General features: G+C 41.2%; 1 protein-coding gene across 1 annotated transcript; it reads right to left on the bottom strand.

The window, feature by feature from the left end:
* Positions 1-13967: 13967 nt before the first annotated feature.
* Positions 13968-24511, bottom strand: LOC139419451 (kelch-like family member 35). The gene is made up of 7 exons (XM_071169399.1): positions 24463-24511; positions 22629-23521; positions 21978-22162; positions 21183-21301; positions 20771-20959; positions 14713-14901; positions 13968-14165 (listed from the first exon to the last, which is right to left on the bottom strand). The coding sequence occupies exons 1-7, from the start codon at positions 24481-24483 to the stop codon at positions 13968-13970; spliced, it is 1794 nt and encodes a 597-aa protein (XP_071025500.1). The 5' UTR covers positions 24484-24511.
* Between the last annotated feature and the right edge of the window lie 704 nt (positions 24512-25215).

Raw genomic sequence — 25215 nt, 5'->3', positions numbered from 1 at the left:
TTAGTATCTACAACATCTCAGTCCTGAATATTCCGTGGAAGAGGCATGTTGACAGCACTGTGATGTTTTCAGTAGCAGTGTGTGGGTAAAATCCCCATGGAAGCCAAGCCAGGGAAAATAAGCCATAATACAACCTATGTGGTGTGATAATTGCGTTGTTTACTCTATAACCTGTTTGTTCATATGCCTAGACACCGTGATATATAGGCCTACGGCTGAGACAATAAGAAGACACAGTGGCAGAATAAATTTAACAACACCAACAACAACATCACAAAACCAGAGATCAACATCTGTTCAGGTAAAATCCACAAAATAAGTTGCATGTAACAAACATTTACATGCCCTACAGCATGGTCTAACAAGTTAATGTTTCCCACATTTTCAAAATGACAAACAAACAACTACTGATTTAGAAGCACGGAGTTACCGCAAGTCGCAAAGACCACTATTCCAGCCAATCACTTTTGCTTAGTCTAATTCAGTGACAACTAAAAGATACAAAAAACTATTTAGTCCAATCAACGTAAGCTAAATATTTGTCTGTCTATGGTAGATGTGGCTGTGCATGGCACTAATTTATGTGTGTTTGTGCTTGCAAGTAGAAAAAAACATGTTGACACCCTAGTTGTAGAGAAATGCCATCCTCCTCTTTCATGTTGCCTAAACTGCCTATGACTCTGTCACACAGTACACACTTTTAGTTTCTGTTGTCCTAGGCTACCTGGCTAAAATACTTGCTCGCTAGCCTAACTTCCTTTCATGGGAAACTGAAAGAGAGCAGCTCTCCAGTTAGGCTGGTCTGTGATTCACAGACACCTTTCCTGGTCATAGGAATAAGGCAACCTCACAGAGAGTTACACACACTAAATAACTTTATTTCCAGAGGACTTATGAGATGGATGTGGTTCTGTAATGAGATTAATTAATATACTAATAAACAGCATGAGACTGAATTAGTAATAGCATTAGAGCAATAATAATTGACTGTATAGGAGATGGTGACATAAGCAAAGGACTGTATAACACATACAGTTGAAGTCGGAAGTTTACATACATACACCTTAGCCAAATACATTTAAACTCAATTTTTCACAATTCCTGCCATTAAATCATGTAAAAATTCCCTGTATTTGGTCAGTTAGGTTCACCACTTTATTTTAAGAATGTGAAATGTCAGAATAATAGTAGAAATAATTATTTATTTAATCTTTTATTTCTTTCAGCACATTCCCAGTGCGTCAGAAGTTTACATAAACTCAATTATTATTTGGTAGATTTGCCTATAAATTATTTAACTTGGGTCAAACGTTTTGGGTAGCCTTCCACAAGCTTCTTACAATAAGTTGGGTGAATTTTGGCCCATTCCTCCTGACAGAGCTGGTGTAACTGAGTCCGGTATGTAGGCCTCCTTCCTTGCACACACTTTTTCGGTTCTGCCCACACATTTTCTACGGGATTGAGGTCAGGGCTTTGTGATGGCCACTCCAATACCTTGACTTTGTTGTCCTTAAGCCATTTTGCTACAACTTTGGAAGTATGCTTGGGGTCATAGTCCATTTGTAAGACCCATTTGCGACCAAGCTTTAACTTCCTGACTGATGTCTTGAGATGTTGCTTCAAAATATCCACATAATTTCCCATCCTCGTGATGCCATCTATTTTGTGAAGTGCACCAATCCCTCCTGCAGCAAAGCACCCTCACAACATGATGCGGCCACCCCTGTGCTTCACGGTTGGGATGGTGTTCTTTGGTTTGCAAGCCTCCCCCTTTTTCCTCCAAACATAACAATGGTATTATGGCCAAACAGTTCTATTTTTGTTTCATCAGACCAGAGGACATTTCTGTCAGGTGTCCTTCCCCTCCAGCAACCTCCCTAGCAACCTATCAGTGGCCACTGGCAGTTTGGTCACTGGCAGTTTGGGGAGACAGTTTATGAGCCCCTAGTCATCCTGGCACTATAGGGGGAATGGGTGGAGTGAGCTGTATGAAGTTTTAAAACTCACAGGCAGGGAAATCCATAACAGCAAGGATGCACATTAGCCTACTACATCTAGCAACACGTTGCACTTCAAGCCTCTCAGGCCAGGGGCACAATGTATGCATTTATGGTTGGATCAGAATCACTGTTATAATAATTGGCCAGTACAAAGAATTAAGTAAAACCACAAGTCCAAATCCCTATCTCCATCCATGGCTAATTTAGGACCGAGTTTTTGGGACAACAACACAATGACATGCAGCAATTCAACTTTTTTTACAACGTTTGGCTTCTGAGGTGAAGTGATTGGTGTAAAACCAAATCCAAACTGGTTTCCCTTGACACTTTTTTTTGGTGCGCCAAGATCATTCACAGTTGAGCTCACTCGGTTTAGCTGAAGGCTGATTGGCTATTATTAGTATTTATTTTTTATCAAAGGAGGCCAAATGTTCGCTCGCTGCTCTGTCATGGTTAGAACATTGGGCCAGTAACAGAAAGGTTGCTGGATCAAATCCTTGAGCTGACAAGGTAAAAATCTGTTGTTCTGCCCCTGAGCAAGGCAGTTAACCCACTGATCCCCCGGGCGCCGAAGACGTGGATGTTGATTATGGCAGCCCCCCGCACCTCTCTGATTCAGAGGGGTTGGGTTAAATGCAGAAGACACATTTCAGTTGAATGCATTCAGTTGTTCAACTGACTAGGTATCCCCCTTTCCCGTTTCTCTTTCCATTCAATGCTATGGGCGGCAACAATGTCATACTCTTTTTGACCAGACAGCATCAGATAGATGGGCTACACATACTGAGACAGAGGGGCGCTGTTTTGTTCACTTGGATGCTTTCTAGCGTGAGATACATTCAGCCTCTTGCAAATGGAAGGAAATGTATGAAACACTAAGATCAATTATTTTCTTTCTTGGTATTTTTTTCAGTGGGTTTACGAGGCCACCCGGGTGACGCAGTGGTTAAGGGCGCTGTACTGCAGCGCTAGCTGTGCCACCAGAGACTCTGGGTTCACGCCCAGGCTCTGTCGTAACCGGCCGCGACCGGGAAGTCCGTGGGGCGACGCACAATTGGCATAGTGTCGTCCGGGTTAGCCCGGTAGGGAAATCCTTGTGTCATCGCGCACCAGCGACTCCTGTGGCGGGCCGGGCGCAGTGCGCGCTAACCAAGGTTGCTAGGTGCACAGTGTTTCCTCCGACACATTGGTGTGGCTGGCTTCCGGGTTGGATGGCGCTGTGTTAAGAAGCACTGCGGCTTGGTTGGGTTGTGTATTGGAGGATGCATGACTTTCAACCTTCGTCTCTCTTTCAACCTTCGTCTCTCCCGAGACCGTACGGGAGTTGTAGCGATGAGACAAGTTAGTAGCTAAACAATTGGATACCATGAAATTGGGGAGAAAAAGGGGTAAAATTCAAAAAGAAAAAAACGGTGTTTACGGGCATATTCAATCTCTCCCTATTGTTGTCCCCACATGCTTCAAGATGGCCACCACTTTTTCCTGTACCCAAAGATAACTGAATTGAATGACTTAATTTAATTTAAGCACTCTTAAGCACTCTGTCATCATGAACTGCTTTGAGAGACTAGTCAAGGATCATATCACCACCTCTACCTTACCTGCCACCCTAGACCCACTTCAATTTGCCTCCTCTCCGCTGATCCTCATCAATGTATTTGCTCATTATGCAAATGTGTTTATGCTTTCAATAAACATTGGAGACTAAATTTGCTTACATGTTGTCAACAACCTAAGCCAACCCCGTCTACTTTGTCCCATAGTTGTGCACGAGTCGCTAAACAACCTATTAAGGTTGGTTGAATAATGGTTTATAAATACACTTAAAATGGTCATAAGACAAACTCTTAATCCATCATGTAATCTTGCAAGGGTTTCACTGTTGAGGAACATTCTCACTTTTGGATTGGTTACATTGGTGCAATTATTTATTTATCCCAGGAAATAAGGCATTATGTCAAGATCTGCCCATCTATGCAACACGCTCAAAATAACATCAACCTCGAATGTGCCCACGTGTTGACACTGACGTCATGTAACAGTGCAAAAATAATGGGGTCAAAAAGGTCTGTGTGCAAAATCCAGACATGAAAGGTTGACGCGAAAGAAACTAAGTGTTGTAGGTCAAAAATGGCAACACATGAGAAAGCACGTTTTCCATGCTATTTGTTAAGCTTTTTTGGATACATGAATTCTGCTGGACGATTTGGCATAGGTAGTTAGCTAGCGTTTAGCTAGCGTCAATACAAGCACTATCATTGTTAGCTGGATAACATAACAACTAGCTGGGCCTGACTAGCTATATTCAATTCAATTCAAGGGGCTTTATTGGCATGGGAAACATGTGTTAACATTGCCAAAGCAAGTGAGGTAGATAATATACAAAAGTGAAATAAACAATAAAAATTAACAGTAAACATTACACATACAGAAATTTAAAAACAATAAAGACATTACAAATGTCATATTATACATAGTAGACACAGTAGACATACAGTGTTGTAACAATGTACAAATGGTTAAAGAACACAAGGGAAAATAAAGAAGCATAAATATGGGTTGTATTTACAATGGTGTTTGTTCTTCACTGGTTGCCCTTTTCTTGTGGCAACAGGTCACACATCTTGCTGCTGTGATGGCACACTGTGGAATTTCCCCCAGTAGATTTGGGAGTTTATCAAAATTGGATTTGGGATCTGTGTAATCTGAGGGAAATATGTCTCTCTAATATGGTCATACGTTGGACAGGAGGTTAGGAAGTGCAGCTCAGTTTCCACCTCATTTTGTGGGCAGTGTGCACATAGCCTGTCTTCTCTTGAGAGCCAGGTCTGTCTACGGCGGCCTTTCTCAATAGCAAGGCTATGCTCACTAAGTCTGTACATAGTCAAAGCTTTCCTTAAGTTTGGGTCAGTCACAGTGGACAGGTATTCAGCCACTGTGTACTCTCTGTTTAGGGCCAAATAGCATTCTAGTTTGCTCAGTTTTTTTGTTAATTCTTTCCAATGTGTCAAGTAATTATCTTTTTGTTTTCTCATGATTTGGTTGGGTCTAATTGTGCTGCTGTCCTGGGGCTCTGTGGGGTCTGTTTGTGTTTGTGAACAGAGCCCCAGGACCAGCTTGCTTAGGGGATTCTTCTCCAGGTTCATCTCTCTGTAGGTGATGGCTTTGTTATGGAAGGTTTGGGAATCGCTTCCTTTTAGTTTAACAGCTCTTTTCTAGATTTTGATAATTAGTGGGTATCGGCCTAATTCTGCTCTGCATGCATTATTTGGTGTTTTACGTTGTACACGGAGGATATTTTTGCAGAATTCTGTATGCAGAGTCTCAATTTGGTGTTTGTCCCATTTTGTGAAGTCTTGGTTGGTGAGCGGATCCCAGACCTCACAACCGTAAAGGGCAATGGGCTCTATGACTGATTCAAGTATTTTTTGCCAGATCCTAACAGGTATGTTGAAATTTATGTTCCTTTTGATGGCATAGAATGCCCTTCTTGCCTTGTCTCTCAGATCGTTCACAGCTTTGTGGAAGTTACCTGTGGCGCTGATGTTTAGGCCAAGGTATGTATAGTTTTTTGTGTGCTCTAGGGCAACAGTGTCTAGATGGAATTTATATTTGTGGTCCTGGCGACTGAACCTTTTTTGGAACACCATTATTTTGGTCTTACTGAGATTTACTGTCAGGGCCCAGGTCTGACAGAATCTGTCCAGAAGATCTAGGTGCTGCTGTAGGCCCTCCTCGGTTGGTGACAGAAGCACCAGATCATCAGCAAACAGTAGACATTTGACTTCCGATTCTAGCAGTGTGAGGCCGGGTGCTGCAGACTTTTCTAGTGCCCGCGCCAATTCATTGATATACAGTGCCTGGCGAAAGTATTCGGCCCCCTTGAACTTTGCGACCTTTTGCCACATTTCAGGCTTCAAACATAAAGATATAAAACTGTATTTTTTTGTGAAGAATCAACAACAAGTGGGACACAATCATGAAGTGGAACGACATTTATTGGATATTTCAAACTTTTTTAACAAATCAAAAACTGAAAAATTGGGAGTGCATAATTATTCAGCCCCTTTACTTTCAGTGCAGCAAACTCTCTCCAGAAGTTCAGTGAGGATCTCTGAATGATCCAATGTTGACCTAAATGACTAATGATGATAAATACAATCCACCTGTGTGTAATCAAGTCTCCGTATAAATGCACCTGCACTGTGATAGTCTCAGAGGTCCGTTAAAAGCGCAGAGAGCATCATGAAGAACAAGGAACACACCAGGCAGGTCCGAGATACTGTTGTGAAGACGTTTAAAGCCGGATTTGGATACAAAAAGATTTCCCAAGCTTTAAACATCCCAAGGAGCACTGTGCAAGCGATAATATTGAAATGGAAGGAGTATCAGACCACTGCAAATCTACCAAGACCTGGCCGTCCCTCTAAACTTTCAGCTCATACAAGGAGAAGACTGATCAGAGATGCAGCCAAGAGGCCCATGATCACTCTGGATGAACTGCAGAGATCTACAGCTGAGGTGGGAGACTCTGTCCATAGGACAACAATCAGTCGTATATTGCACAAATCTGGCCTTTATGGAAGAGTGGCAAGAAGAAAGCCATTTCTTAAAGATATCCATAAAAAGTGTTGTTTAAAGTTTGCCACAAGCCACCTGGGAGACACACCAAACATGTGGAAGAAGGTGCTCTGGTCAGATGAAACCAAAATGGAACTTTTTGGCAACAATGCAAAACGTTATGTTTGGCGTAAAAGCAACACAGCTGAACACACCATCCTCACTGTCAAACATGGTGGTGGCAGCATCATGGTTTGGGCCTGCTTTTCTTCAGCAGGGACAGGGAAGATGGTTAAAATTGATGGGAAGATGGATGGAGCCAAATACAGGACCATTCTGGAAGAAAACCTGATGGAGTCTGCAAAAGACCTGAGACTGGGACGGAGATTTGTCTTCCAACAAGACAATGATCCAAAACATAAAGCAAAATCTACAATGGAATGGTTCAAAAATAAACATATCCAGGTGTTAGAATGGCCAAGTCAAAGTCCAGACCTGAATCCAATCGAGAATCTGTGGTAAGAACTGAAAACTGCTGTTCACAAATGCTCTCCATCCAACCTCACTGAGCTCGAGCTGTTTTGCAAGGAGGAATGGGAAAAAATTTCAGTCTCTCGATGTGCAAAACTGATAGAGACATACCCCAAGCGACTTACAGCTGTAATCGCAGCAAAAGGTGGCGCTACAAAGTATTAACTTAAGGGGGCTGAATAATTTTGCACGCCCAATTTTTCAGTTTTTGATTTGTTAAAAAAGTTTGAAATATCCAATAAATGTCGTTCCACTTCATGATTGTGTCCCACTTGTTGTTGATTCTTCACAAAAAAATACAGTTTTATATCTTTATGTTTGAAGCCTGAAATGTGGCAAAAGGTCGCAAAGTTCAAGGGGGCCGAATACTTCCGCAAGGCACTGTATATGTTGAAGAGGGTGGGGCTTAAGCTGCTATATGCCTAAACTATAGAAATCATGATGATGATGGTAACTAGGGGTAATGTATAGTGTCTATGAAAACTGTCATACTCTTCTTCTCTGATTAAAAAACATGAGCTGGCGCACCCAGAAAAATGTGTTTGTGTGGAGGTGCTGACTAACGGCGGTTTATTTTGATAGTTTATACTCTTCTTCTCTTCCACAGATTCCCAAAATGTCTCAGACTCCAGGAATGGGAAAATGCTTACAAGAAAGAAACGGATGAAGACAGAGACTGAGTTGTCGATTTCCATTGTTTCTTGTAATGTTAAAAATGGAAGAAAAAGACAATCCCGTTTTTCTAAATTAGCTAGCTATCTAGGCTACTCACCATACTATAGGCTACAGATTTGAGTCACCTCTAGAATAGTTATTTTTATGTTATTGAGTAGACCTATATATCTTTGTTTAATGTAATTCATCTAATTATTAATCTAACAGCTGTGACTGATCTGAGAGACAAGGCAAGAAGGGCATTCTATGCCATTAAAATCCTTATTGTTTTGTAAGAAATATAAGGTATTTTTTACATGTTGCAATAAAATTTACTAAAATAGAAGCTCTTATTTGTTTGTAGGTATTTTCATTTGGTAATGAGTAATTATATAGAAATGTATCATAGGTATCTATAAAGTTACACTTCACTTCAAATAGCTAAATCCTGTGTAAGAACTATCGACAACTTTGTATTTATTACAGATATGTAAGTACACCTCAAGATACCCTTCACTTTAACTAGCCAAATCCTGTGTAACACTTAGTAATTACATTGTACTTATGCAGATATTACATGTACTCTCTGGTGTACTTGTGGGTTTATCCTCTGACTCAGATGGCAAGGAGGTTCAGGTTGTCATAATGGGTAATCTAGATTAAAAAGCATGAGCTGGCACACACCCAGAAAAATTTGTTTGTGTGGAGTTGCTGACTAACAGATGGTACACTTTTTGGGGACAAGTGCTAGCAACCACATTGAGTGGAGATTTTGAAGAGTGCACATTCACGGGTAGGTAATTAAAGCCTATTGATCGGCCAACCTCTGTAATTTTGGACACCCAGCACATCTGTCGACAAGAGATTACAACCTTGTGACAGTTATTACTGAATCAGATGCAGCTGAGAAGAAACTACACACTGAATTGGAGATTTTAGGGGAAACTTTCCCATGTGTAACAAGTATTTGTTACTCCTCTGTAATTACAGACCGCAATAACCACGTGTTGTTACATGTTGTTGTTACAGTGTAACTATGAGCTATTACAATGAACTACAATACTTGTTACAGTGTAATTAAACATGCAATTACACTGTAATAAGGACCCCTTAAAATGAAGTGTTACCCTACTTTCTTAAGAAGACATTCCTATCTACAGTACATGAGAACCTTTTCAATTTCACCATTTCAGGTCAGTTCTCTAAGGAAGCTTGAGAGGCATGTTGCCTTAGGTTTTCTGAGAAACTTCAAAACTGGTCTGATGGTGACTTGTTTGTTTGTTCCCGTACATCAGTCCCATAACACCAGTAGAGTAAAGATAGATATCTGATACCACTGTGCCTTCGCTGGAATGTAACCAGACGCTTCCATGAACAAGAGAGGATTAAGATAACAGATGATATCACAACAGCTCTTACAGCAGAAAAATACAATTTCTTATCATACTCAAGAGTCAGTGGTAAAATATTTTGGCAAATGCGATGACCACCTTAGGGTTTCTGGGGTGAGGACCCTGGAGGTTGACGAAATTATTTCCAATTGCTGTTCCTCTCAGTTCCAATTAGTGTCTTAACAATGTGTAAATTGTCTAAATAATAGTAAAAACGTCCAATGGCATGTTTTCATGGATGCCAAGGGAAGCCAGGCCTCCCCAAAAATCTAACTGAAAACTGTCTGAGATTGTAGCTCACCATAACAGCACTGTTGCAGACTACAGGGAACATTGTCCGTTTCAATTATCTGATACCTATTTATCCAGAAATGTATTCAATACCTTCACTGTAGGAAAATCAGCTTTATTGGAATCTCACACTTAAATTAGTAATAATCAAAAATACTTAACCTGGTCAGCCAAAAACAGAAAACACTGGAAAACAATATTGGCATGTCAATCACATTGTATGGGTATGAGCTGGAGAGTTTGCACAGTGATTCCTTCATTCAAATGGAAAGTTAACTCAGCATTAGAATATAACATATTTTTAAAAAAAGTGATTACGGAGTTCAGGTATGTACATCATACACATACAGTATGTTTCATATTGAAGTATGGGATTTCAAATTTTCTAAGTCAAAATCAGATTTGAGTGGAAAGTGTCAGTCAATTCAAATTGTGACTATATGAATACATACAACTGACCAGGTTAGAGTGAAGATATACGTTCAAATAAGTTTTATCTACAAAATAAGTATTGTTACTGTTAAAAAAAAATTAATTTGTGCTATGTGGTCAGTGTTCTGTCGTGGAAATTCAGTACTGAGAGAGACTTGGTCATTTCTTCAAACAATCATCTTTATGTAATATCGATTAATTATTGCAATAATGAAACCGTCGGCTGAGAGCCTAACTGATAAGGAATAAAGAGATATTATATAGGCCCTAAAAATGCTTAGTCAGTCATTTCTAACCTTCCCATAAGCCCCATTGGTTGATGTCCTGGTTATCTGCACGGGATGTTGTTTTACTTCCAACCCAGCTTAGTTTCCCAGATGCCAGGAAGATGAGAAAATGAGGCATTGTTCTAAACTCTTCCAGGTTATCTCTATCTCGGGTCACACACACCACATCTTGGAAAACAATATTGGCATGTCAATCACATTGTATGGGTATGAGCTGGAAAGTTTGCACAGTGATTCCTTCATTCAAATGGAAAGTTAAATCAGCATTAGAATACAATTTTTAAAAAAGGGATTAGGGAGTTCAGGTATGTACATCATACACATACAGTATGTTTCATATTGAAGTATGGGATTTCCTGTCTGAAAGTGTCGTTCAATTCAAATTGTGACCTAGTTTCTTCACACACTAAAACTTTTACGTAAAGGAAACTATATGAATACATACAACTGACCAGGTTAGAGTGAAGATAAACGTTCAAATAAGTTTTATCTACAAAATAAGTATTGTTACTGTTAAAAAATAATTAATTTGTGCTATGTGGTCAGTGTTCTGTCGTGGAAATTCAGTACTGAGAGAGACTTGGTCATTTCTTCAAACGATCATCTTTATGTAATATCGATTAATTATTGCAATAATGAAACCGTCGGCTGAGAGCCTAACTGATAAGGAATAAAGAGATATTATATAGGCCATAAAAAATGCTTAGTCAGTCATTTCTAACCTTCCCGTAAGCCCCCTTGGTTGATGTCCTGGTTATCTGCACGGGATGTTGATTTACTTCCATCCAGCTTAGTTTCCCAGATGCCAGGAAGATGAGAAAATGAGGCATTGTTCTAAACTCTTCCAGGTTATCTCTATCTCGGGTCACACACCACATCTTGGAAAACAATATTGGCATGTCAATCACATTGTATGGGTATGAGCTGGAAAGTTTGCACAGTGATTCCTTCATTCAAATGGAAAGTTAAATCAGCATTAGAATACAATAAAAGGAACACACCACATCTTGTCTATGAATTGCCAACTTTAGGTTTTTATCAGCAAGCCATTGTCAGCTCAAGCAAAACCCATTTTCCTTGACCATACGCCCAGACTAACTGCAGGAAGCTAGAGTGGAAACCATCTCTTCAACAGTTGCCAGCCCAAGCTTCAAAAGACCCCTCTCAGTTAACTCAGAAAGAGAGTCCTAAGAACCTTACTCTATTTCATAAAACAACAATTTGGTGTATAAACATAACATAATCTTGTAATTATGCTATCACAGTTCTTAAAAGTACTGTTCTGTTTTCTCTTTTGATAACTTGGTCATTGTGATCTGTGCGCATCACTGAAAGTTTATGGGCTCTATTCAATCCGTATCACGGAAGTTCAGCGTTACAGCGTGATTGAAATTGAAAGGCAAAGTTCCTGCGTTAGCGGTGACTGTATTCACGCGGTAAACACTGCAAATGCCGGCTCCATCGGAAATGACCTTTACATTTCTATTACGCTTCAGCACTACAGGTTGAACAGAGCCCTGGATGTATGTAAGTCTCCCATTTACATCAATGAGTGATTAAATCCGAGTTATGCATGTGGATCTCAAGTTAGGATTCATGTCAAGTGCTTGTTGATCAATGTCAGTTCATATGCTGTCAGTTATGAGGCAATAATGACTTAAAATGCAGGAACTGAAGGACCTGTCTGCTGTATTAAGTGCTAAGGGGTGAATCCTGACTTCAAATTTTCTAAGTCAAAATCATATTTGAGTGGAAATTAGGATTTGCCCCTTAGACTGTGTATAAGCAATACATACAAGTAGACATGGTCACTAAACCATCACAAACATTTGTCTCAGGTCATTTAACTGAACCTGAATCTAAATCAAAGAGTAGGTAAGGGTGGCCAGATGCCTACTTTCTCATGCTTCAAATGACAGGAGACTACGGGTAGTGATAATTCATCAGAACACTAGAAGTCTCTATTTAGTTCATAAGAAGTCTTGTTTCACTATCTGTTTCTAACCAGTAATTACAGGCCATCAACTGTGGAATGTAAGCCTGTGGAATGTAAGCCTTGATGTGATTTTATCATGTCTCATCTGCACTTGATATGGAATCTCCTCCCTCTTTGTATCTGTGTGGTATACCTGTCACAGAGCACACAGCATTGTGCAATCTATATCTCCAAAATGGCACCCTACTCCCTATATAGTGCACTACTTCTGTTCAGAGCCTTGGTCAAAAGTAGTACACTATAGGGAATAGGGTGCCATTTGGGACACAAACAGAGTTGACAGTGAGGTTCCTCATCTGACAGTCTCGTTGAGGTCATTGTCAGGATCGAGGCCAAATGGATAATAAGCAAAAAATGCAGGATGGCAGGTTCCTAAAGGTGCCATTTTTTTTTTAAACAATAGACACTCAAGGAAACCTTCCATTGAAGCAAGGTCACTAAAGTGAGCAAATGTGTAAGTGTACACCACCTTTCAAAAGTTTGGAGTCACTTAGAAATGTCCTCGTTTTTGAAAGAAAAGCAAAAATGTTGTCCATTAAAATAACATAAAATTGATCAGAAATACAGTGTAGACATTGTTAATGTTGTAAATGACTATTGTAGCCGGAAACGGCAGATTTTTTATGGAATATCTAGGTGTACTGAGGCCCATTATCAGCAACCATCACTCCTGTGTTCCAGTGGCACGTTGTGTTAGCTAATCCAAGTTTATCATTTTAAAAGGCTAATTGATCATTAGAAAAACCTTTTGCAATTATGTTAGCACAGCTGAAAACTGTTGTTCTGATTAAAGGAGCAATAAAACTGGCCTTTAGACTAGTTGTGTATCTGGAGCATCAGCATTTGTGGGTTCGATTACAGGCTCAAAATGGCCAGAAACATGTACACCGGGGCCACCCACTCCTCTTTCTATTCTGGTTAGAGCCAGTTTGCGCTATTCTGTGAAGGGAGTAGTACACAGCGTTATACGAGATCTTCAGTTTCTTGGCAATTTCTCGCATGTAATAGCCTTAATTTCTCAGAACAAGAATAGAATGACGAGTTTCAGAAGAAAGTTCTTTGTTTCTGGCCATTTTGAGCCTGTAATCGAACCCTCAAATGCCAACGCTCCAGATACTCAACTAGCCTACAGAAAGCCAGTTTTATTGCTTCTTTATTTAGAACAACAGTTTTCAGCTGTGCTAACATAATTGCAAAAGGGTTTTCTAATGATCAATTAGCCCTTTAAAATGATAAACATGGATTAGCTAATAAGTCGTGCCATTGGAACACAGGAGTGATGGTTGCTGATAATGGGCCTCCGTACGCCTACGTAGATATTCCATTAAAAAAATCTGCCGTTTCCAGCTACAATAGTCATTTACAACTTTAACAATGTCTACAATGCATTTCTGATCAATTTGATGTTATTTTAATGGATGAAAAATGTGCATTTTTAAGTGACCCCAAACATTTGAACGGTAGTGTATGTTCTGGGCCTCTTCCTCAATGAAATGGCATCTAACAACATATTACATAAATACACAACTGACAAGGCGTTGAAGCAACAACCTCAAAACGTGAGCTCTGAGGCGTCTCTTGTCGCCTCTTATCATTCCTGTGGTCTATAGATGGGGGAGGGAGTTGTAAGTACTTTCATCCAATAGTAGCAGGCTATGGGAACATGATTCAGTCAACTGCCAATCATCAGGCAGCAGCCCAGGTTCTGGGGTGAAGTTTCCCCTAGGTACAGAGCTAGGATCAATTTCTCCTCCCCCAAAACTAACTTTAACAATTAGTATAACTGACCCATGATCAGCGTCTAGTGGCAACTTCCACCTACACCTCAGTGGGTCTTCTTTGGTGGCCACTGGGTGACAGTGACACAACCGTGGTAGCTGACACTGCGTGACATGGGCTTCTCGTCTGTCAGCTTGCCGCTCTCAGGACTGTAGGCCCAAACCTGGTCGGTGGCCGAGGCACAACTATCTCTCCCCCCGACAATGTAGACCTTCCCCTCACACACAGTCAGGCCACAGCTCTCCTGATAGACAGACACAGAGACATAAGGGTCAGGGGCTTATTCATAAAGAGTCTCAGAGTAGGAGTGCTGATCTAGGATCAGGTCGCCCCTGTCCCTGTTCATCTTGTTCATTATGTTCCAAAAGATAAAACTAAAAGATACAATCCTAGATCAGCACACCTACTCTGAAAAGCCTCATGAAAACCGTCCAGGTTTCCTTTCCTTGGATAATATGTCATTTCAACCCATACCAAACTAATATGTGACAGGCAGCTCCAAAATCATGTGGCTTTAGAAGCTTTACACCCCACAAATTATAAATGAATGGCCTACTGCTCCTCAACTCCTGTTTCTTCTCATATGTGGCCATATCAGAAATTATAATCCCATTCGCTGTACACGGGTGTCTACACGGGTGTCTACATAGGGATTGTTTTTGTTGTGATTTCAACAATTGTGATTGTAAATCCTTATCTGGCAATTGACAAACAGGAGTTGTCAAAAGCAAAGTGATTTCCCTATTTTATGTAACCCACTGGTTACACCTACTAGTATCAAATTCACTTACCAGTTTCATTGGCAAGTCCACCACTTTGCTCCAGTTATCGGTCTTTGGTGTGTAGCTGTAAATCTGGTCCAGTAGGCCTCCCACCACATAGATGGTGTTATTGTGTGCGGTGGCATTGATGCATCTCTGGGAGAAGGGACAGGATGACACATACTGCCATTGGTCCTCTTCTGTGTTATAGCACTGAACCTGCATGGACCATAGAATTACATTTAGAACATACACTATGACCAAACGTATGTGGACACCTGCTTGTCGAACATCTCATTCCAAAATCACTGGTATTAATAAGGAGTTGGTCCCCCCTTTGCTGCTATAACAGCCTCCACTCTTCTGGGTAAGCTTTCCACTAGATGTTGGAACATTGCTGCGGGGACTTACTTCAATTCAGCCACAAGAGCATTAGTAGGGTCGGGCACTGATGTTGGGCGATTAGGTCTGGCTTGCAGTCTGCATTCCAATTCATCCCAAAGGTGTTCGATGGGGTGGAGAGCAGGGCTCTGTGCAGGGCACTCAAGTTCTTAGTTCTTCCACACCAATTTCGACAAACAACTTCTGTATGGACCTCACTTTGTGCACAGAAATGGGCCTTCCCCAAACTGTTGCCACAAAGTTGGAAGCAAAGAATCATCTGGAATGTCATTGTATGCTGTAGCGTTAAGATTTCCCTTCACTGGAGTTTAGGGGCCTAGCCCCGAACCATGAAAAACAGCCCCATACCATTATTCCTCCGCCCCCAAACTTTACAGTTGGCACTATGCGGTTGGTGATCTTAGGCTTGTGTGCGACTGCTTGGGCACGGAAACCCATTTCATTAAGCTCCTGACGAACAGTTCTTGTGCTGACGTTGCTTGCAGAGGCAGTTTGGAACTTGGTAGTGAGTGTTGCAACTGAGCGAGGACAGACTATTTTTACTCGCTACGCACTTCAGCACTCTGCGGTCCCGTTCTGTGAGCTTGTGTGGCCTACCACTACGCGGCTGAGCCGTTGTTGCTCCTAGACATTTCCAATTCACAATAACAGCACTTACAGTTGACCGGAGCAGCTCTAGCAGGGCAGAAATTTGATTAACTGATATGTTGGAAAGGTGGCATCCTAGGACAGTGCCACGTTGAAAATCACTGAGCTCTTCAGAGGGGTCATTCTACTGCCAATGTTTGTCTATGAAGATTGCATGGCTGTGTACTCGATTTTATACACCGGTCAGCAACGGGTGTGGCTGAAATAGCCGAAATCACTCATTTGAAGGGGTGTCCAAATACTTTTGTATATATATTGTATAAAACAATAGGATCTCTATGGTATGGACAGCACAAGCAGGGTTGTTTAAGAGAAGGTTAAACATAAAATTAGGTGTGCTAGAGATATAGAGATCACATATTAGGCATTACATTATTTTTTTTTTAAACGTATGCATGTGTATATAAATAGCAAATTTTCTCTTTATTATGTATTTTTAGACATTTAGTATGCCTAAAGGGTTTTCTTATAATACATTACTTTTGGGGATGGTTTCCTGATTACATATTAAGACTAGTCTAGGAGTAAAATTAATTCTCAATGGAGAATCTCTATTGAAACTGCTTTTTAGTCCAGGACTATTCTGTGTCTGGGAAACCGGCCTAAAATGCACTGAACCTCTATGGACAGTAAAAGTAGGGTCTTGTAAGAAATGGCTTAACACTACATTTGACTAATACTACAGTATTGTGTGTGGCTTCCACATCAGCAGAACAACAGTGTCTCACTTTTTATTGATCTCTCTAATGCTTTTGATACAGTTGATCATGCTATACTAAGGCAGAGATTGTCGAGTGTAGGTCTTTCGGAGCATGCAGTTGCACGGTTTGCTAACTATCTGTCTGATAAAACTCAGTGCACTCAATTTGATGGGCTTATGTCTGTTAAATTGCTTGTCTGGAATGGTGTGCCCCAAGGCTCTGTACTTGGTCCTCTCTTATTCACTATTTATATAAATGATTTAGACAAAAATGTCCAAAATGCACAACTTGATGATACTGTTATTTACTGTTTTGCCTCGTCTCTTACAAAAGCTTTCCAGAACATGCAAACTCCTTTTTATACTGTTCAACATACCTTGTGTCAATTGAAGCTTATCCTCAATACTGAGAAAACTAAACTAATGGTGTTTTATAATGCAAGAAATAGACCTCTGACCCTTTCACCTATTACTACCTGTCAGGGCAAGGAGATTGAGGTTGTAACCTCATATAAATATCTTGGAATTTTAATTGATGATGGCCTCTCTTTTAAATTGCATATTCAACAATTTACAAAAAAATTGTGATTTTATTTTAGGAATAAGGCCTGTTTTTCTTTTGAAGACAGAAGGAGGCTAGTATCAGCTACATGTATGCCTTTACTAGACTATGGGGATATTTTATATATGAATGCTTCCGCTCAGTGTTTGAGATCAATTGACACTCTTTACCATTGCACTTTAAGATTTATTTATTTTAAACTGCAAAACCTTTAGGCACCACTGCGCTTTGTATACCAGGGTTGGCTGGCCTTCTCTAGTCACTCGTAGACTCAGTCACTGGTATACTTTTATTTACAAAGCCATTTTGGGTTTATTACCTTTTTATTTGTGCATTTTTATTGTTCAGAAATGTGGTGGATACTCTCTTCGTTCGCTTGACTTTATCCTGCTAACTGTTCCAAATGTCCGAACTGAATTTGGTACCTTCTCCGTTGTGCAATCTGGTTTCCGAGCCGGTCACGGGTGCACCTCAGCCACGCTCAAGGTACTAAACGATATCATAACCGCCATCGATAAAAGACAGTACTGTGCAGCCGTCTTCATCGACCTTGCCAAGGCTTTCAACTCTGTCAATCACCATATTCTTATCGGCAGACTCAGTAGTCTCGGTTTTTCTGATGACTGCCTGCCTGGTTCACCAACTACTTTGCAGACAGAGTTCAGTGTGTCAAATCGGAGGGCATGCTGTCCGGTCCTCTGGCAGTCTCTATGGGGGTGCCACAGGGTTCAATTCTCGGGCCGACTCTTTTCTCTGTATATATCAATGATGTTGCTCTTGCTGCGGGCGATTCCCTGATCCACCTCTACGCAGACGACACCATTCTGTATACTTCTGGCCCTTCCTTGGACACTGCTATCTAACCTCCAAACGAGCTTCAATGCCATATAACACGCCTTCCGTGGCCTCCAACTGCTCTTAAATGCTAGTAAAACCAAATGCATGCTTTTCAACCGTTCGCTGCCTGCACCCGCACGCCCGACTAGCATCACCACCCTGGATGGTTCCGACCTAGAATATGTGGACATCTATAAGTACCTAGGTGTCTGGCTAGACTGTAAACTCTCCTTCCAGACTCATATCAAACATCTCCAATCTAAAATCAAATCTAGAGTCGGCTTTCTATTCCGCAACAAAGCCTCCTTCACTCACGCCGCCAAACTTACCCTAGTAAAACTGACTATCCTACCGATCCTCGACTTCGGCGATGTCATCTACAAAATAGCTTCCAACACTCTACTCAGCAAACTGGATGCAGTTTATCACAGTGCCATCCGTTTTGTTACTAAAGCACCTTATACCACCCACCACTGCGACCTGTATGCTCTAGTCGGATGGCCCTCACTACATATTCGTCGCCAGACCCACTGGCTCCAGGTCATCTACAAGTCCATGCTAGGTAAAGCTCCGCCTTATCTCAGTTCACTGGTCACGATGGCAACACCCACCCGTAGCACGCGCTCCAGCAGGTGTATCTCACTGATCATCCCTAAAGCCAACACCTCATTTGGCCGCCTTTCGTTCCAGTTCTCTGCTGCCTGTGACTGGAACGAATTGCAAAAATCCCTGAAGTTGGAGACTTTTATCTCCCTCACCAACTTCAAACATCTGCTATCTGAGCAGCTAACCGATCGCTGCAGCTGTACATAGTCTATCGGTAAATAGCCCACCCAATTTTATCTACCTCATCCCCATACTGTTTATATTTATTTACTTTTCTGTTTTTTGCACACCAATATCTCTACCTGTACATGACCATCTGATCATTTATCACTCCAGTGTTAATCTGCAAAATTGTAATTATTCGCCTACCTCCTCATGCCTTTTGCACACAATGTATATAGACTCTCTTTTTTTTCTATTGTGTTATTGACTTGTTAATTGTTTACTCCATGTGTAACTCTGTGTTGTCTGTTCACACTGCTATGCTTTATCTTGGCCAGGTCGCAGTTGCAAATGAGAACTTGCTCTCAACTAGCCTACCTGGTTAAATAAAAGTTAAATTTAAAAAAAAATAAAAAATTATGTACTCTGCGCCATCGTCTTGGGACACCTTACAAAATACTTTTAAACTGGAAGAACTTGTCCCGATTGGTGTTTTTAAATCACTGATGGAGGATTTTGAGGCTGATTCCCTGACCTGTCAATGTTTTTAATTTGCTGTTTTATACTCTTGTGAATTCAATGGTTTTTACTAGATTACTTGTAGTTTTTCATGTTGTCTGTCTGTAATTCTTTTGTAATGACTTGGTGCTGCCTATCTTTGCCAGGGCGCTCTTGAAAAAGAGATTTTAATCTCAATGAGCCCTTCCTGGTTAAAGAAAGGTTAAATAAATAAATAAAAACAGCAGATCCATTCGACACAAATAGTGTGTCTGTTTTGTATGCAAATACTAAATGAGGGGGTTCTTAATGGAGTATGATAGTTCTGACAGTTTGGAATGCTGCTGGTTTCCTGGAATCCATTCTAAGAATCGTGTTAAGGCAAGCCCTAAGGCATAAAAGAAAAGCATCTTTTGATCTTCAGAATTTGGTTATAGCCTACAGTCCAATGAGAATTACAGTATAGAGAACATCTTCAAATGGACAACAAGATATAACATGAAAGTAAGTAATGTGATTCTGAAGGTGTTCTTTGGAAAAGGTCACTTCCATGACCACTTCCATGGCCAATTCCACAAAACTTTCCAAGACATTTCACAAAAGCAAAGCAAGGCTCTCTATGTCAGAATTTAAGAACCTTGGTTGACATTTAATATATCTACATAGGGAGTACTTGTCATTCCATAATCCAGCTATTGTTTGTTTAAGCCATTGTCTAAGTGTGGTGTGGACTACAATATTTATTTTAATTTTATTTAACCTTTATTTAACTAGGCAAGTCAGTTAAGAACAAATTCTTATTTCACAATGATGGTCTACCCCGGCCAAACCCTCTCCTAACCGGACGACGCTGGGCCAATAACAACAACACGTGCTGGTAGATGATGAAATGTCAACAATATTGCTATTCTGTTCTTAAACTTTAACCGTGATTTCATGATACGTGTGAAGTAAAGCAAATAGTTTGAACGTAATAGTTTACCTCAACTCTCAATACCCTTTTCACACTACCATACCACCCAAACCGTACTGTGCTGGCTCGGGTCTTTTCTTTTCACACATGGTTCCAACAACTATGGTGGATGCATAACTCAGATCGCCTCAGTTCAGTATTCTGAAAAGGGTAATCTAACCTCTACTGTATGCCTGACCCATTTCGGGCGGAAATTTCCCATTGGTACAGATCTTTTGCCCGTGCTACAGATGCCTATATCGGTCCATTAATACAGGACTAGTAAAGGCCCAGTGCACTACTTTTGTGTGAAAAAAAATGTATTCAAAAAATATAAAATGCATTATTAATGTATATTTTTTTATTCCGATTTTTCACAGGGGCAGCACCCCTACTTCCTGTGGCTATGTCCAGGTATGTCATGAAATTGCACAAGTGGGGGGTTGGCATTTCCTCTTTTGTTCTCTATTGCTCCTCTATTGTTCCTCAAGCGAGGAGGCCGATGGCATAACGGAATCCCATCAGACTAACTCCTTGAATACCCTACTCCTTGAAGTTTGCTGTGTACTTTCATGTATTTATATTTGTGATATTGCTTTTCAACTTTACAATTAAAAAAATTGCTCGAGGGGGTCTTTAACCATTAGTGGGGGAAATGCAAAACTGACCCATGATCAGCGTCGTGGGGCAATTTCGCTCTACACCACAGATTCCAGCTCACCTTGTTGGTATTGCAGTCATTGTTCACGGCCCCACCAATGACATAGAGCTTGCCAGAGCAGCCCACAAGAGCCGCTGAGCTCACGGCCAGCAGTAAAGGGGCTACAGTCCGCCACTGGTTGTCGTAGACGCTGTAGCACTCCACATTGGACAAGCGCTCCAGCCCATTGAAGCCTCCCACTGCATACAGCTACAACCACAAACACACACACACAGCTTAACTCAGTACAATTCTTATTCTACCCAGTCTATGGTCAAATTGCAAACCAGCCTGCTCGGACTCTACAACTATTCATTATGGGAGAACTCCTAAGCGCTCACAACGCTGACTTTGACTTAATCACAAATGGATGTCAATTATTATGGGGCTTTGTATCCACAAAGGGAGGCAACTGGAACAAATGCAGGCTCACCTTTCCAAGCAGAGCAGCCATCTTGTGCCTCCACCTGGCCTTGGCCAAGGAGGCGACACGAACCCAGTGGTCTACCTGGGGCATGTACTTCCACACATCCGAGCTATTCAACTGGCCTCCTGCAGGACGATACAATCAAGTCAGGGTCAATATGAAGGCTATCAAACATCTTAGAGTAGGAGTGCTCATCTAAGATCAGTTTTGCCATTTAGATCACAATGAATAAGATTTAATGGACACTCCTACTCTGAGACTGTTGATACATATAGCCCCATATTTCAGAACTGAGACAGTGGCCATGTTTAATAACTTTCAAAAATGCCACTGCCTTGGGTTTTCTTATAGGCTGTGGACATAACTGTCTGGGTAAATAAATCTAGAGCAGAGATGCTATGGATAAGCAATTAAAGACATCTCACATCCCACAGAAAAACATGCATTTCCCTTTGAATAAGCAGAAGCTCTGTCAGTTGACAGTAGAACTGACGTAAGGTGTAAAAACAGGTTTGACAGCAATGTGCTTTGCACAATAACAAACATGGCTTGTTCACAGCTATTTCCCTGATAAAGTATGAATAGCTTATTATCTAGGGGACCGTTCCTAAACATCTACCATTACATAATAAAAATATTTTGGTAGCACTTTACATTACAGCATGGGATAAAGTTGTAATAACATGGTAATAGTATGTTCACAAGTAATTGTCAAAGATAAAATACTAATATAAACCTATAGTAATATGCACCATCGTCTCATCTTGTGACGATCAACATTTCCTTATAACAGTGGCACACCTGACACGTATACTTCATTCTGCAGCTCACAACTGGCAAACTCGGACTTAGAGTATCCTGGGATGGTGGCACCGGGCACCCACTCTTTGGTGTAAGGGTTGAGTTTCTCAGTGAAGGACAGTCTGGAGAAGCCGTTTCTGTCACAGCCTCCGATCACCACGATCACCTCCGCTCTCCCCATGCACCTGAGCACAGACAGACCGACAGACAGAGTGAATATATTTTAACTGAAGAACTGAGAACAAACTGGACAACAATACAGACTCCCTGAATATGTACTAGTATTTTTACAAATGTGACTATTAGTGATATGAGTCTACAGCAGAGAGACATACCAGAACTGTATTTTCGCTCATAGAAGAATTCCCTCTTCTCTCTCCTTTACTTTGTTTTGTTTTTAGGTTAGAAAAAAGGTAGCAAAATCCTGGTCCTGAAAGAAGCTATGTTCCAGCCTAGCACTTGATTTAACCAAATATCGTATCATCAATACTTTAATTAGCTGAACTAAATGTGTTTGCATTGGGCTAGGAAAAAAAGCCTCCACACCCTGTAGCTATTCAGGACCAGTGTCAGCGACCACTATAGAGCATTATTGTACATACATACATAAGGCTGGCTGATGTTTTTGACACCAATGGTTTTAGTACTTACTTTCTCGGTCTGGTCCGCACAGAGTCCACTTCCCTCCCCAGGACATGGTACATCCTGGCCTCCTGCAGCAGTGGCCGGCACTCCCTGCAGTCCTGGACCAGGTCGTCCGACTCTATCACATTGACGAAGAAAACAGGGTCCACCAGAGGCAGACGCACTAGCTCCAACAGCTCCTGGAGGGCCCCTTTCCTTTCTGCGGGCACGTGGTGCACCCATTTCAGCACTGCCTCCACCAACACCTCCTCCTTGTCCACCTGGAGTTGCTCGCTGGTCAGAAGCTCCACCACACGCTCTTTGGCTAAGCTCAGGAACTCTTCGTGCTTGTAGACCTCCACAAAGTCCCTGTACAACATAGTCTGGCACTTGTCTGCCAGAGGCGTGATGAGGTATGAGCTAGCGAAGTCCATGATGCCTAGGCAGTTGGAGTGGTCCATACGCTCCTCCAGGAACTGCACACACGCCTTGCTGAGCACGCTGACACCCAGCATGTCGGCGGCGCCGAACACGCTTCCCACGTTGGTCTCATCCAGCACCGCCTTGCCCTCATACACGAAGTTGAGCACCGTCTCCATGGTGGAGGCACCTATGCCCTGGATGCGCACCAGCTGCTGCCGGCTCTCGCGGAGCTGCCCGTTGAACATCGTGCGGAAGTAGATGCTGCCGGCGCTGAGGATGGCGCGGTGGCATGGGAACTCACTGCTGTCCACCTGTAGGACCATGTCGGTGAAGGTGCCGCTGCGGCGATAGACGTTGAGCACCTGGAGGATCTGTTCTGAGTGACGTGGGCCCTCGCAGAAGCTCATCTCTTTCCACTGGGGATGTTGGTCGCCCTGAGGCAGAGGTTGAGGCTCGCCAGCGCTTCCAAACCCCATGGTGAGGAATGGACGAGGGAGCTGGAGGGAGGGAGAGAGAAAGAGTGAGCGAAGATGAGAGTAGAGAAAGGCTTAAAATTATTGGATTAATTAATGTTTTACATTACTAGGTCTAATCTAATTTTTTTTTCATTTGGTGTTAAGACTTCGACATTAAAGCTGATTTTAACATTTCAATTAAAGTGAATTCTGACTTTGATTTTATGGTGAACTATCCTTTTCATTGCATATGCTTTATAATTAAAGTCACTTTTGCAAAGTAAAAAAAAAAAATGTACACAGAATAAGACCAGATATCCCAAAAGAAAACTATTGCCACTGTAGCATACATTTTATGGTTGCTCGTTTTGAATTGGTAGACGATTGCGCACCGATAACACAATAATAAGCCCTCTACATGCACAGGCGGCACAGCATGAAATTTGATAGCCATGCACAGCAGCTGCTCCCTGCACGATAATATCACCGCCGGGATAGCCAATCAGCCTTCCAGGCAGCATGCGCTGTTATGGTTCTGATCCACACCCTTTGTCAATCTATTAGGGAAAAAACGTGTATAGGCTATACAGCATTCACAACCTGGTCGTTGGCTTTTTTGAATGTGGTATATAAAAAGTAAAAATCCAAACGGAGTGTTTTCTTTATTTTGTACGATCGTGAAATAATATGCTATTTACTTATTGACTGGAACAAACGTATTATTTGAATACAAATACGATTAAACATTCACTGCATAATACGAAACTATGGTTTGTTGTTCAGATAATTAAAATTTTCCATTAAAAAAAAAAACATTAGCCTACAATATAACTGTTTTCCAAATAAGTGTTTCTTTGGTTAAACTAGACACTCACATGCAAACTTATTTACTGAAAAAAATAGGCTAGATCTAAATTAATACAATAAGGTAATAAACGAAAAAATCAGACATGCACAATAGCACAAAATATTATAAAATGTACCTTCAAGACTTCACCTGGCATGGATGGGAAATTAGGCTATGTTGCCTAAAACCAATAACGGTCGATCATTCAACGACAAGAGCAACTGTTCAGGTATCCTACAAAGGAAGTTACACACTAGGCTTTTTATATGATTGCCGACAGGGAAGATGCGAATACAGAAAATAAACAATAACCTGGAAGTTCACGTGAGGTATCCTGTGCAATATTAACCGTAGCCTAGCCTACCTGTCTCGACCACTGAGGTAGCGACTGAAAGAAAGGGGGAGGAGCGTAGACAGCATCAGTTATGTCCAACAAACACAAAGGGGATAAATTATTTGGCTATGCCAGTAGGTCTACTGTGGAATTAGACGTATATTCCCACACCCCCTTGTTACTCAGACCCAGTGCTTTTCACAGCCTACACAAAGCAGATGATTTCAGGTTTGTCTGAAAGGGGCCATCAGAGGTAGGCCTATTCCTGTTTTTTGGTTGCAAATCACATTTCCCTATGATATAATAACATATTATATGATATTCTATTTCATTCTATTATATTACATTCTTCTAAGACCTGAGTAGGGCTCCATGGAGGTGTTTTATTGATGTGTGCCTCTCCTCTGATCCTGTGCCCCTATAGGCATACAAAATAATAACAATAATAGTAATTGTATTTCATTTATATAGCGCTTCTCATTTAAAAAATAATCTCAAACTGCATGAAAGCAAAAAATACAAAAAAACAAATATAAATTGATGGTCAGCTTCCAA

Source organism: Oncorhynchus clarkii, chromosome 10, assembly GCF_045791955.1.
Source record: "Oncorhynchus clarkii lewisi isolate Uvic-CL-2024 chromosome 10, UVic_Ocla_1.0, whole genome shotgun sequence".
In the NCBI taxonomy this organism is placed as follows: Eukaryota; Metazoa; Chordata; class Actinopteri; order Salmoniformes; family Salmonidae; genus Oncorhynchus; species Oncorhynchus clarkii.
The sequence above is the reverse complement of the archived record's forward strand: the minus strand, read 5'-3'. Positions and strand labels throughout refer to the sequence as shown.